General features: G+C 40.1%; 1 protein-coding gene across 1 annotated transcript in view; it reads left to right on the top strand.

The window, feature by feature from the left end:
• Window positions 1-15438, top strand: part of prmt3 (protein arginine methyltransferase 3) — a 71605-nt gene that overhangs the window by 27125 nt on the left and 29042 nt on the right. The window contains exons 11-12 of the mRNA XM_042487014.1: window positions 4637-4715; window positions 15191-15378. Coding sequence (XP_042342948.1) covers window positions 4637-4715; window positions 15191-15378 — 267 coding nt within the window. The remainder of the gene's footprint in view (window positions 1-4636; window positions 4716-15190; window positions 15379-15438) is intronic.

The following is a 15438-nucleotide window of genomic DNA, read 5'->3' as shown; positions in this document are numbered from 1 at the left end:
TGACTCCCTACCTTTAAAGAGGTCATAAAAATTTAATTAAATTTTTTATGTGTCTTTACATTTCTTTAGTCCGCAAGGGTCCACTGATCAAAAGAACTGAAATGGGGGCGCAAACCGTACAAAAAGTGTTTTTTTTGTTGTGTTTTTTTTTTTTTTTTTTTTGATCTGGGTACAAAAGTTTGACTTGAGAATGTTTCGATGCTATTTAGTATTGGTTATTGATTGTTATACTTACTTTAAAGGCACTGAGTACCCATCCTCTGCCCTGTCATCACATTTGGAAACTTTTTACTATCTTACTAAAAGTCAGAGTACTCTTTTAGGACTCACTGCAACATTATATGAAATGGCTAGCTTTTGTGTCGCAACAGGCCCAGTTGTCTTGTTATACATCATTAACCCCTCTTGTAGGCTGGCAAACCTACACCAAACTAGTCTTTAGATGGAAGTTTGGCATTAAAACTTTGGCATGTCGAGGTGTATGTTGTCCATTACAATGTCTTTATCTCTTATGCAGGAAGCCAATCTAGATTCTATAACAGAGTCCAAAATATTGAATCACTTAAATCACAAACTTCACTGGTCAGACATGAAACTTGAAGTAATGACTCATCTTTGCTCTGTCCTGCAGCTTTTTGTTGAATTCGTAGTCTCAGTAGAAATTATCATAAAACTTGAACTTTTAATTAAAGTGCTGAGACACTGTCAGTGTGAGTGCAGTGAAACTGTGAGAGATATTACTTTTGAGCGCCGTGTTCTCGTCATTGTAATATCAGCACTGACTGGCCTGAGGGATGCCTGTGTGACTGCAACACCTTACTCGTACAGTAGGTGTGACTTAAACAACATGTAGACATCTAGCCATCTGTGCTCTGATTGTCTACACAGATACTGCCCAAAAGTGCTGCATCATCCAGTTTTGATTCAACTTTTAACCCCTTTAACACAACACACACTCGTATTGCTCTGCACACAGAATGTGCTTTTAAAAATCAAGCTTTAAAAAATATCATACATTAATATTCTTTTCTACTTTCATTGAGCGTACTTTTTTAACTGAACGGTATTGAGTATTGATTTTGTTTACACAGTGTATTTTAGACTTATTGTAGGAACTGAGCTGGAAATTCCACATTTACACAAAAACACACAATCTTGCCAAAATGTATGCCACATGCATGAAGACAGCCAAAATTATCAAAAAATGAACAATGAAAAGTGCCTGAAATGCACCAAACAGCCCCTAAGGGTTAAGGATGACACCGGATTACCTGCATTGTTCAGGAGAGACAACATGTTCACTGATCGATTCTTGCTGCTGATTATTCATGTAGAGCGTGAAGTATTCTGGCAAGATTTAATCAAACTTCAGTACTTCAGTACTTTTGCTTCAGTTCCAGGCCTCCTTACATCCTAGCGGCTCAGCAGTGGGTCTACATTTCTGTGTTTTTGGGTAATTAACATTGCAGATATATAAATTAGGGGGATGTGGTACATGCTACTGGGAGGACATTGAAGGCAGCAGGGAAGGCAGTGATCCTGGAGCAGTGTTGATGATAAAAGTAAGGTGTGACTCTGCTTTCGGGCATCTCTCTCATATCCTCTTCCCTTCAAGAGAAGCAGTGTCCCGTGAAATTGGGATCTAAATTACGAGGCTGGTGTTCTCTGTGTGAGGGTTTTAAAAACGACCCACTCGGCTGCTAAGGACATAGACTGGACCACAACAGTCAGCAGCACCGAAATTCGCGGGCCTGACTTTGGTGCGAGACCAGTCCACCGTCGATAAACAGAGAGAATGTTTCCCTTTATCGCCTCTCGGAGGATGAGTCCGTTATATCAGCTTCATCGCTGTCATCATTATCAGCTCAGGCCCATGACAGAGATGGTGACGATTTTGGAGTTGGCGATAAATCAGGACTGTTTCTCCTGTTTGTCTGCCACGTGCTCTCCTCTCCTTTCTCCAATAAAAGGTTGTCTTTATTTGAATAATAAGGCTCTTATCTCAGTGAATTACTATTCTGCTGGCCACTGCATCCTCTCTACATCACTCTGTCTCGCTCTTCCTCTCTCCTTCTCCTCTACTTTCTCTTCATCATACAAACACCCCCCCTCACACACACACACACACACGTCTCTTCATTTAGTCTTTATCTTTTGTCCTGGCTCTCACCTCTCCTTGTCTCTCTTTTCTCCACACTGAAGAGAAAGTAGAGATACTTGGGCCATTTTGTTTTCTTATTTTTCACATTTATTGTTCACACTACAAACTTCATCAGTTGCGTCACTGTAGAGCAGCTTACATTTTTGCTTGGATGGGTCTGGTGCTCCAAAATAGCAAACCTGTGCTTAATCTGCTTATCGGAGGTGTGCTGGTTAAAGGATTGGAGAAATGACGAGAAGGGGCCAGCGGGCCGATTGGCAGCTTGAGAGCTGTGTGTTGGGTTGCCATCTTTTTTTTTGCCAGTTTTATTTTGAGGTCCTTTAAGCCTTTTGTGTTCATATTCTTGACTAGTTAATATGTTCCTTAATTTTGCTTATACTTCAGTTCCCTTCATTCTTTGCCCAGGTCTTTTCTGCTGCAGTGAGGACATGGCTTCTGTACATGGGGCACCCACTCTACCAACTGAGCTAATGGGCGCCCCTGCCCAGGTTTATTTAGTTATTAGTTACCTACCTTACTCCTTAGACTTAATGTGATAATGTGACAGTGGTAGAAGGACATTTCCTAACTACTAAACTTCCCAGAAATGATAAAAAAAAAAAACACAATACCACTAGTTAAGTGTTTTGTTATCATATTAAGTTGTTTGCTGTCATTAAATATTTTAGTTAAAAAGTAGTCATAAATTATTTTTTTCACTACTTAGAGTCATGCCCTAAAAAAAGCAAAACATTCTTATTTATTTTCGCATCATTCACAAACCATATAAATGCTCTTTAAACTCTATCATATAGTCTTAAGCAAAGACATTTCTGTCTTTGATTTACTTTAATTTGGGCTTTACTTCTATAGCTAAGACCATCAGTTTCACAGGTTGCATTAATATTGTACTAAAAAAAATGCTGTGATCTTGAAACAAGGTGAGAAGAAATATTTAACTCACTGGCAAAACTGGGCTGTCAAGGCAGTAGAAATACCAAAATACTTCGGAAATTGGTCCTACACACACGCGTACACACACACACACACACACACACACACACACACACACACACACACATATATATATACACGTATATATTGAACTTAATGATACCATAACTCTGGAAAAAGGTTGCAGACAGGCCAGAGGTGGAAAAGAAATAAAAGACATAAAAATATAAAAGAAAAACAGAAAAAGCACATAAAAAACACAAAACACATTTTTTAAGAAATAACAACCAATAAACCAGGTGGAATTAATTAAAAGCAAGAGCATAGAAATGGGTCTTGAGCCGCTTCTTAAAACTATCTACAGAGGTTGCTTTGCTTATATGTGTGGGCAGTCTGTTCCAGACCATCGGTGCATTAAAAAAACAGCTCTTTAGAACATTATTGTTTCACTACAAAAAAGTGGTTTAGGTAATCTGATGAAACTATTTTTAAAGATGTTGCCATGTTCTGAGAGGTTTGGTGGATACCTTATCGTTACCAGTAAAACCTGATAGTCTGAGCTCTTCCTCCCTTGAACACCTTCTCTCTCCTCTATACTGAACCTGTACAGCTGCAAAATACAGATTAATGAACATTGTCAGGTCATGGGTGAACTGATGATTAAGCACTAATGTGATTTATTCCAGAATGAATGTCAGTATCAAAAAGCCCATCAGAGCTGCACCAGAAATCCATATCAAGGCATGTAAGGCTTCATAAATTTATAGTCAACATGAGGACAAATTCATCATAGTGATGGAAAATGATGGGGACGAAATATCCAGATTGAAAACTGAGGGAGTTGTACTTTAGTCATTATTTCCTAATGCTTTTGTTTTAATGCTAAAACACAGAAAGCACTGACGGATGTTTTTGTTCCCGAAGGAGCAGTCAGTCAGTGTTGTCACAGCTTAGAAAGGACAGACATGGGTCATCAGTTACAGTGCAAAATGCACATGTAGTGATTTTGCTCCACCTCCTTGTCCCAGATGGAGATATGCCCTCCCATATCTTTGAACCCATCCAAATATTGTGCACATAAAAACTAAAGTGAAGGGGCCAGCGTTGCAGCGCGGGCTGATCTGATTGGTTTATCTGCTGGTCAGAGGGGTAGGAGGTTGAAAAAGCCATTCGTCAGCAGTACCTGCCACTCAGGTCGAAGCCAACAAGATGTGGACAAAACTCAATTTCAGCTTTAATGGAATAATACCACGGTTAATGTGCCGTCTGCTGGAGCGGAACAGGAAGTCAACCCAGGGTCAAACCTCTGGATGTCGGGTGGCGGACCACGTGGGCACATCACTCAGTTTACCCTCACGGTTAATTCAGATTTCCACCATAGGGATGTTGAATTTAGAAATAATTGAGTAGTCCAGCTGTTCTGTAGTCTGCATGCAACCTGCTTTGAACTGCCAAAAAAAACAGCAAATGATCTAATAGCAGCTTTGTCCTTTTCTCAGTGAACGTGTTCCTGAAGATAATGTGTATTTCTTTTCTTTCCAGGGTTACTTCTTGCTGTTTGAGTCCATGTTGGACTCCGTCCTGTATGCCAGAGACCTCTACCTGGCTGACGGTGGCTCACGTAAGTTCTATCTTCTCCTCATCACAAAATAAAGCATCATGGATAAGTACATCAAAGTTGGTGATTGTCTCTGAGGTGCAGTACTCTCAGGCATCCTTTAATTCCTCCATAATGTATTTGTGAATGAGTGCTTCATTTTAAGAGTAATGAAACACTGCCTTCCAAACCGTCCCTGTGTACTACATGTATTTGAAAAGTAGCTGAGTGGGTATGGGGAAGTGGGAGGAGTGTCAAGAGTGTTAAGTGTCTGCTCTGTTAACACTATAGTGACACAGTAAGCCCACTTGCCACTGTTTAGGGGCATAAACATCTTTTTGTACAGTTGGTCAGACTACATTTAATTTTTATTTTATATATACTTATTTTTATTTATTTTCATTTTTTATTAGTGAGTGCAAAACAACAGAATAACAAAACAGAGTATTTGATAGGAAACACATGCATGGTGGTAGATGGAGACAGAAATATACACAAGACTGGACAAGACAGGACAAAACAGGACAGGACAAACAAACAATAACGAACATACAAAGAAAGGATCTGGCGTGGTGGTATCCTTTCTGTTATTAATATGCAAACCAGTTTTTTCACTATGCAATGGGTGGGTCGTGTGGTCACTTGTGTATATGTGTTTAGGTGCATGTGTGTCTGCAGCTAAGAAAGTAGAGAGAAGATGGACAGAGCAAATAATAATCATTGGGAAATCTAGGATTTGGGATATATATGTTTGTGTATATGTATATATATATATATATATATTGCATGTACATAATAGTGAATATAATAATAACATTTTAAAAAAGGAGAAAAAATAAAATAAATAAAAAAAATTGGTAAACTAAAAAGGTAAACTAAAAATAAATTACTTAAGAGGGAAAATAAAAAAAACAGAGGAGTTGGCATCCCTTGTCACTCTCCAGGTCAGACAGCTCTGAAGCCTGCTTGTGCTGAATCAAAGGCTCAGTGCAGCAAGTAAACATAATACCATGTAATGGCACTGTAAACAATACAGACTAACAAACACATCTTTCACCTGGAAAAAGTGCTGCACTGTCTCTTCCAACACTCAAACACTGCGAAAAGACTAAAGTAAGGTTTACCACAGCATCTCCTCTACCTGCTGCTGTTTAATTATCAGCTGATAGAGATTTAACGCCAGGCTGCCGCTTCATGTATCACCTGCACTCCATTTAAGTGACTTTCCCTGCACTTACCACTGCATAACAAGCAGCAGGCTTCCTAACTGAATGGAGAACATCTCCTGAAGATCTGTTGTGATCACATTTTTGGCAGGTCAGCTTTTTAGCAGCGATTACATTTCCAAATAAGGAAAGACATCTAACTTTTCTTTAAAACTTTTATACCAACAATCAAATTCTCAACATGAACACTTTAAAAGCTTAAAAGAATCTACTGCTGCTGAAGAGTTGCACTGGTGCAGTTTGATACTCAGGTCAGATTTACTCTAAATTTCATTTATCAGCTGGGTGTCAAATTGTACACATGTCAATACAAGCAGCAAACACTGCAGTACTTCCCTCAGTATATACAGTACAATCAAAGTTTATATGATCTATGAAACATGAGAAAAGCCTGAAACCTAAGGAAGAGATTGGAAGATTTTACTCTCAAACACAAACTTTTTTTAAATGAATTTTTTTTTAATGTTTGTGGGTTTTTGTTTTGTTTTTTTTAGACCAGACCAAATTGAAGTTGAGATTTAGTCTTGAACCTCACGGGTCTATCAATGGCTGTAGATCAAAATGCCATTGGACGCAACTGTATAAACCTACAACCAATAAGAGCAACAAAACATGACATAGGTGTGAGTGATGGATGAATGTAAACAGACTACAGCATGCAGAGATGAGCTCTGATGGTGCTGCAGCAATATCAGTGTTGCTGTTTTTGAACGTAGTACTTTACCATAAAGTTCCACATCAGCTGTGGCCATCTTGGTTGTTTTCAAAAATGCTTCCTCAGTGCTCGTCTTTGCTAAACTAGGTTTATGCTTACTAGAGCATCGCAGCGTGAGGGTGTGAGAGCCAAAAACTATGTAATCAAGTATCTTAAGTTTCAGCATTAAAGCTCTGCAAGTCTTCAGTCATTGTCTCAAACACGCCCCATATTATACGAACAGCCGTAATTGGGCCCTCCTGGGCCAGTCAGAGCCAGAGCAAATCAAATATGAGGCCACGGATTTGTTTGATTCCAAGGTTATGGAGAGGCGGTTTCAGCCTTCTAATCAGAGCGATACTCAGTGGTGAGGTAACAAACAGCTCAGGGGGAGCAGTTCAATCAGCTGGGAGGCTCAGCGGCTCGCCTCAACCTGACACACAGCTGTTTTTAAGACATCATGTCCCAGTATGGCTGGCCTGAAGGATGGGCAGAGGGGGGAAACCTGCACACTGCAGTCGAGTTTTGCCTTTGTCTTTGCAGTTTTTGCATGGTGGTTTTGATTTGAACTCATTTGCTGCTCAGAATTTAGTTTTGAAACCTATTTGACAATGAAAATGTCATTTTAAGCTGTACAGTAATTCACATTTTACAATTCCAACAAAAAGCATTTTAAAAAAATGACAAAACAGAAGCAAAATATATAAAATTAATATTTTAAACTTGATTTTAAAGTTTGAGAGTCAAATTGAACAGATAACAGTTTTCACACATATGCAAAGATCGTTTGCTTTAGTAGGGACGTGCCTCTGGACGTGCCTCTCTGTGTGTGTGTGTGTGTGTGTGTGTGTGTGTGTGTGTGTGTGTGTGAGGGAGAGAGAGAGTGTGTGCATGTGTGTGTGTGTGTGTGTGTGTGTGTCTGTGTCAGTGTCCTGGGTCATCCCAACCCCACCACTGACCAGATTTAATGGCTTGTGCCAAATGTGACCCAACTATGGAGCGGTTCCACCACACTGCCTTTAGTGGCTCCTTGGGACATGAGGGAGAGGTCACACACGCAGATTGACAGCCAGAATGACCCCACCTATAAGGACAGATGTGTTAGCACGGGAGATTGGACAGGCGAAGGTGTGATCAGACTGAGGCAGAAAGTGACAGGTCAGAGGACACCGTATGGTTCGTCACAAGCCTTTAACCCTGATGCTCCCAGAACGAGCTGTTCTCTCTGGACCTGCTGCCACTCAAAACCAGGATAGATGTCTGGCAGCCCCATCAACGTCAGCCGGTGGAGCTGCTATGATATGGGAACATAAAATCAAAATTGGGACAGTTTTTTTATGCTCTAAACACTAAATTTAAAAGGCCTGGACAAATGAAAAGTCCCACCATGATGGCGTCTTCTTTTTATATTATGTTAAAATATGTTTAAAGAGAAAATTGAAATTTAGTTGGCCAATTTTTATATGCATTATTTACCATGTTAAGCAGGTTTCTGCTCTGTGGTCCCTACCCGTGTTTAATTATTATTTTTGAAAAAGTTGAGTGACATTAATGAGCCTTGATGATAATAATAATAATATCTTTTTCAACATGAGGATGTTCAGCCTATGACTGTCTGTCCCAGAATCTCTGGAACAAAAACCCTCCACATTCATGTCAATAATGATAGAAATGTTTTTAATACAATAGTGTGCACTTTTTTCTTAAGTCAGCTTACTTCTGATTGGTTTGTGCTGACAGACCCGCTCTCACTTCCAATTTGTCAAATACTGACGTTTGGTCAGTGACCCTCTCCATCAGACACAGATGAACAGAGGCACCCTTTAGCGTCATTATGAGACACACTGGGTGTTGGCGTTTTTTGAACACAGCATAAAAAATGAGAATGCAAAGGGCAGATGTGAGGAGAAGTGGATGGGTCAGACTCTGGACTTCCACCTTGGAGCAGCTGTTTGACTGAATGTCAGTCAACTTATTTCAGTAACAGAGCAGTGTGCTAGTATGTGTAGCATACGCTAGAGACATATGCCACAAGACATTATATTACATCAGGAAGAAACAGCCAAACCATGTTTTTACCGAACCTAACCATGTGCTTTTGCTGCCTAGGTCTAAGGATGTAACCCTAAAAACAAACCTCTTTACCTACATTTTAGGTTTATTTTGAGTGCATGCAATTAACAAGTAGAAACTGTACTTTTTTGTAAAAAATGTTTATTTTGGAAAAAGACAGCATGTAATCAGCATAAATTGACATACCGTCTCAGAACGTCTAAAGCCGATGCAGGAGTCTTTAAGGTGTCATAATTTGATGTGGGGGGCCACTGACCAGCTGTTGCCATTTGATGAGTTAGGAGCTGTCTTGACTGGACTGTGAACTGATTAGTTGGATTTCTGTTTTCATGTCATTGGTTGTTGCTGCTGTTCTCAGTATAATTATATAAAACAGATAGAATTCTTCTAATAATCCTATTTATAATCATAACTCAGTAAGAGACTCATTATTTCACTAATTTGATTTATTCAGTTTACTCCCCATACCTAACTCACACACATGGTGCCAGGGACTTAAAAGAGGTTAGTTACCTGTGGTAATACTTTGAGCGGAGGCTCCTCCATGTTGTTGTTTTTCTTCAGAAGTTAACATGCCCACGGCAGTATTTATGTGCAAATCTGCGAAGCAAATACTCCTGCTTTTCAGTCCAGCCACACTGCACCTTAATGCAATAACCAAAACAAAGGTACAAACCTTAACTCTAATTTATTGCTTGTTGATCCTGATAATCTTATTGTGTCACATTAGATTTAAGTTTATTTTTTGATTTTGAGTGTGTGTGTGCATATGGCCGGCTCTGCCGCACTGCTACTTATGTGTGTTTAAGCTACATTAGAAGAGAGTTACAGCGGCTCCCTCATTCTCCCCACTACATTAACCTCCCCTTCATCCTTAAATGTGTCCCCGCATGCCTGGCACAGCACAGCGTCCAGGGAAAAGGGATCTGTTTTGTCCCATGCCCCCTCCCACCGCCGTCTTTCCCTCTTTCACAGCCGACCAATGTGGGAGATGGAGAGAGCAAGAGAGGGGTGGGGGGGCATGACAAACGGGCTGTGAGCAGCGAGTCGAGAAGGACGCAGATGTCAAAGCCATGAATCTGGGGACACCCGTGTGCCCCCCCCCCCCTCCTCGTCTTTTCCCTCTCCATCCACACCACAGCCCCCCCCACTCGTCTCTCTGTGTCAGTTTTTCCGTGTGTCTCTTAAACGGGCTTGTCCCGATTCTGCCCACTCAGCAGCTCCTCTTCTCACCTGGCCCTCATAATTACTCACTCGGTTCAATAATCAGAGTAAAATGAAATGACAAATCTGCTGTTTACGTGCATTTTTGTGTGTAAATATGTGTGTGCGCAGTCATTAGGTATGGTGACACTCACAGGGTCACAAGCAGGCTTCAGCCAATAATGAGAGGCCATGAGTTGCCCATCACTGAGCTGTCGCCATCCATTCACACATTTTATGACCCCATGTGTCGAAGGTTATGTGAGCACTAACACACATGCCAGGTAAAATAAATAAAATGTGCTCAGTGGAAGGCTTATATTTTTCAAAACTATAAAAAATGTCTGTAAAAAAAGTTTTTAGTTTGTTGGTTTGGGCCAAGTTAGTGTTACAGCCGCTGAAATGGATTCAGTTATCTTGATAATTCTATAATTCTTCTATCCCCCTCTTCTTCTTCTTCTTCTTGTAAAAACACTTCACAAGTGCTACATAAATGAGGTTTTTTGGTTTTATGGCAGAAATTTCTCAAACCAATCATGCATTATGCTTTATTGCTGCTGCTAACCTGTTAATGTTGTTGTGTTCCTTGATGCTAACAGTTTGTTATGGCAGTCCACTTAACTGTTTAATATTTTTTAATCTGCTATTGCTGCTGTTAAGTACTTCTGCAGCTTTATGCTCATATCTTCTGCCTGGTTTCTTTACCTTAATTTTTGCTCCCTTTCTTACCCTGTAAATTATTACAGTATTAAAGTATTTGTATTGCCTGTTGAAATCAGTATCTGCTGCTAACAGCCTATTAACTCCAATTAGCAGCTATCACAGCAAAACGTTTGTTGTTACTGTTGACTATGGATGTTGGTAACTACTATTGCTGTTGCTAATGGCTGCTACTCAGATTGATGATTTAATGTTAGGCTATATACCCGTATTTTAACCCTCTTATATGTTGTCTTGAGTATGGATGAGGGATGCCTTAATGATTTTCAAGCAGTTTTGTATTATAACATGGTGGGCAGTATGTGTCAGCGAACTGTGGTAAACGTCCCTCCATCTTACCAGCAGCCACATCTCCCTGCTCATATTCTCACTACCTCTAGGGCTGTTGCTCGAATTATAGATTGTACCTCCCTGTTTTCATATGCCCGCCACCATGGACACAAAGAGTATAGAGGCAGATCAAGACAAACGTTCCTGTCGTTCTCTCTCTCTCAAACTCAGGCCAAATGATTTAACTGTAAAACTAGGCAGTGCTGATCAAAATGGAAAATGGCTGTAACATGATAATCTGTTAACAAATGGTGGCGCCATACTGTTTCCTCTATTGTAAAACCTGAGAGTGTTAATGGTCAAGCTAGGTTCAACCTGATTGCACTAGCGAGGATGCCTCGCTCTAAATTTTCTCCCTAGAAGTTATCATAAAGCGACAGTTAGGTATGTTTGACATATCAGTAAACTATGCAGATTATTCTTTTCAACTGTTCTGTTATGAGTGTCTCTAATTGGAATATATTATTACAATACTAGGCCTACTTTTGGCAGTGAGTTTTATGGTAAAATATTAAGCTAGACATATCCTCATGAGGGTGTTCTGAACTCTGGTTTAGGCCCGAGGCCCTTGTGTTGGCTAATGTTACTTCACAGTAGGGATACCAGTGGCTTCAAGCATTTCAGCTCTGACTTAATCACCAAGCATATTAACCATACAAAGGAATCTATTCAAATGTGAAAAAACAATGAAAAGGACATTAAGACTCACGTTTAATGCTCATTTAAGACAGGGATAATGTTTATTCAATGGACAGTGTTATATAATACGAGGAGCTATAGTAATCATTGGCCATGCTCAGTCTTCAAAGCTTTGAAAAATGAAAGTAGAAATGCAGTTCTTCAGGGACTGATGGACATCTTCTGTCTTCAAAGAAAAATAGTTTTTCTGAGGCTGCAGGTTCAGTCGGCTAAAAAACAATCAGAGGCTTGTTTGACCAAAATACAGCCAGGTGATTTTCAGCAGCAGTCATTTCTCTAAGGTGATAGAGACACTGTCAACTGTGAAACCGTGTGTTTAACTGTTCTGGCCACTGGCAAAAGCTTCAAACCCCTCAAAATGGATCTGTATCATGTGTTTCACAAACAACTCAGAAACTCTTCCATCCCAAGTAATGACTGTGTTTGGGGGAATAACATCATTTTTTATTTACCACAAAGGAAAGTTATCAGTGTTGCTGGTAAATAAGAAAAAGAGCTCAAGTGCAGGCAGAGTAACATTATTATTGATGGTGTGCTACTTTCATTAGCACGCCTACCTGAAGTAATGAAGGGGATAATGGACAAAAGGGTGTCTGTGGTTGCCCTTGTCTTTGTGTTTGCTCGAAAAAGAAAATGAGGCGGCCATTTTTTATCTCCCCTGTGGTAATGTAATTTGTGCAGCAGAGAAAGTTGACTCATTCAACTTGGAGTGCCAGTGAAGTGGCTCAAAATGTCAGCCATTTATGGCTCACAGTATGAAGGAGATGCACACCTGCCAGCCATGGCCATCCCAATGGAAATATTCCAAGTAGAGCTGTTCGGTATGATGAAAAATGTTGTCTGCCAATAAGAAAACATCTATCGTTTCATATTGTGCTATATTGTTTATCTCATTTGCGTCATCTAACAATGCATTGCATCCATCCATGTGGCTGAAAGGGGCGTCTACACAACACACCAATACAAACATTAATTTGTTTTTCCCTCTCTCTCCAGTTACCCTCTGCCTTTCACAGACACACACACAAAAAGCAGGGCTTTTGCAGAACTCCAAACCGTGATTATTTAGTCACATTTTGTGACCATGGTGCACTACTGCAATTTGCAAATACTATTAATATATGAACGGGATGAATCCATTTACAGCGGAAAAACTTGACTGAACCGAGTCCTAGCCATTGGGACATACTGGAATGCCAACTCCATCCAAAGTCTTCAAGGAATATTTCACCCCCCTAATGACAATTTTATATCAATTATGTACCTCATGTTATGTTCAATTTATGTTTTTTTTTTTCTTGAAAGCCTCTGGTAATTGAAGAATCCGTTAACAGAGAAAGTTTTTGATTGATTGGACCCATAACAGAACATCAGTTTACAGACTCACACACAACACATGCAGTATAATCCAAGTCTCATTTATCCAAATATATGCTCAGAACTTCCCAAACATACAGTGCTTCCTGACAGGAAACTGAACTGAAAGTAAAACTTGTCCATGCTTTCTTTGAAGCCAGACTCCATTGACAAAAACAGCAATTCTCACTTGCAGAATAAGAGAGCTGCTGGTCTACCACTGCCTTGATCGGTAGTTAGTTTGTGTTATTTTGTGACTTTGGTGTATCTGAACTAACCCTTTAAAACAGAGAAGTCACATGATAATACAACCACACCAACTGACCAAGGCAGTGGTAGACCAGTAGCTCCCAAGTTTCAACTTTCACTTTAGTTCCCCTTTGGACAGGACTTTTGGAAGAGCTGAGCTCACGACAGAATAAATGAGTCTTGGATTATACTGTAAGAGTTGTGTGAGAGTTTGGAAAAGGATTGTTTATTGTAGTTTTGCTCTTGTTAAGCACAGCTGCCTATGACCTCAATTCATCAAGATTTTTTTTTCCATTTCAAGATTCTTTAACTGGTGGCATGTGAGAAAAAAAGGTTTTCTTCACAAATTCAACATATCATGGTGTTAATATAGAAATGGTCATTTCCTTTGACACTGAGCCTCAGTGCTTGACCTCACTGATGGTGTTGGTTGGAGAGCAGAGTTCTCCAGCCAGGTTCAGAGGTCATGTGGAGAGTCTTTTCTGAAGAGGCTGTTATGACAATCATCTCATTAGTGTTCACAGGACAATGGGGTCTTGTACAGTCATATATGGCAATGTCCAGGTGTCCAAATTTTACCCATCAAGTGTTAGTGAGTGTACAGAGTGTAAAGTATGAAGTATTAAACCAGGACAAAATGGTCATCAGTCCATGTTTTGCGCACATGTGATGGATACAGCCATTACAGCAGCCTCATGAAATTGATGCAAAGCTCCACACCCACAAGATGTTAAGGCGTTCTCTGATTAAATTTGTTGAATGCTTTTCAAGCCATTAAATTTGTTGATATTAAGCATGCCTCAACACTGCGAGGAGACGTGTATGGGACCCAAATGTTTCCTTTAGTTATGATTAATGATCCTTAGTTTAGAGGAAAACAAGTGCCTGAAGGGATTCACTCATCGCTGACCACTGAAACTACATTTTGAGATGCATTGACCTCCAAAGATATGATGCATTTGTTTGGTGCTCTTGGGTTGTTTTATTGGGGTTTTTTTTGGTTGTTTTTTTTAATGTTTAATACTTTGGTTGACGCAACATGTAGGTTCAGTTCAAGTGCATTGTCGATAGACCTTAGTAATACAGCAACTGATACAACAGATGATTCAAAAACTTACTAAATATTACACTTTTTAACATCTGATAGGCCTGATAGATGAAGACAGAACATAGCAAGATGCAGAAATAGAGAAGTCAGCTTTGTAGGGCGATGGGGGCTCAGAAGGTAGAGCGCAGCATTGATGCTTCGATCCCTGGCTCCTTCTGTTCACATGTCACAATGTAAAAGGGGCAAATATCCCCCAACACAGGCAGGGACTGTAAGAAATGTCTACAATTAAGGTGCATCTTTACTGACAAAATGTTCCAGCCAGGAATCCATCTCCTACCAGCTCAGAATTAAGATTCTCTGTTGGTTGTGGATTTTGGGTTTTTTTTTTGCGGTGGTACTCTTTAACGGCTGGTTGCCTTTCCTTCCTTTGGCTGTGGGCCAAATAACATTGCTTACAGCACTGCCAGGGGTGAGCAGCACCACAGGAACTACTGTAACATGTCACAGGTAGTCTCCCCCCACCAGTTTAACTCTCTCTTTCTTTCTGTGTGCTTCTACTTTCTTATTTTCTGTAGTTTCTGGTTGACCAAGTTATTTATTGGTGAACTCAAGCATTTTAATCACCCTACCAGCACACCAAAGCAAACTGAATAACAGTTTACTTTAATAATTATATGTCAGTGTGCACCGACAAGCAGTCCAGGAGAACTGCAGTGCGGAGAGGGTTGTTACAGTTATATGGGAATACATGGTCATTTTTTTGTGGTAGATAAATTTTAAAACTAGTGGGCGACTTCTTACTTGTAAAACAATGACAATGAAAAATAATATTTTTTTGTACTTATTATTTATGTATGTTCAGTCCTTGACTCCCTTTAATCCTGTTTTTTCTCCACAGTCTATCCAGACCTCTGTAACATCAGCCTGGCAGCAGTTGGAGACACGCAAAAGCACCGGGACCACATTGCATTCTGGGACGACGTATACGGCTTCAACATGGCGTGCATGAAGAAGGTTGTGGTACCTGAGGCAGCGGTGGAGGTGGTGAATGCCGACACACTCATCTCTGAACCTACAGTCATACAGGTAAACATGCTTGTTTTTTATGTACTGCAACAGTTACCTGTAACAGTTAACCAATAATCA

The sequence above is a fragment of the Plectropomus leopardus genome, chromosome 1 (assembly GCF_008729295.1).
Source record: "Plectropomus leopardus isolate mb chromosome 1, YSFRI_Pleo_2.0, whole genome shotgun sequence".
NCBI classification, from domain to species: domain Eukaryota; kingdom Metazoa; phylum Chordata; class Actinopteri; order Perciformes; family Serranidae; genus Plectropomus; species Plectropomus leopardus.
This window is presented reverse-complemented; position numbering and strand designations above follow the sequence as displayed.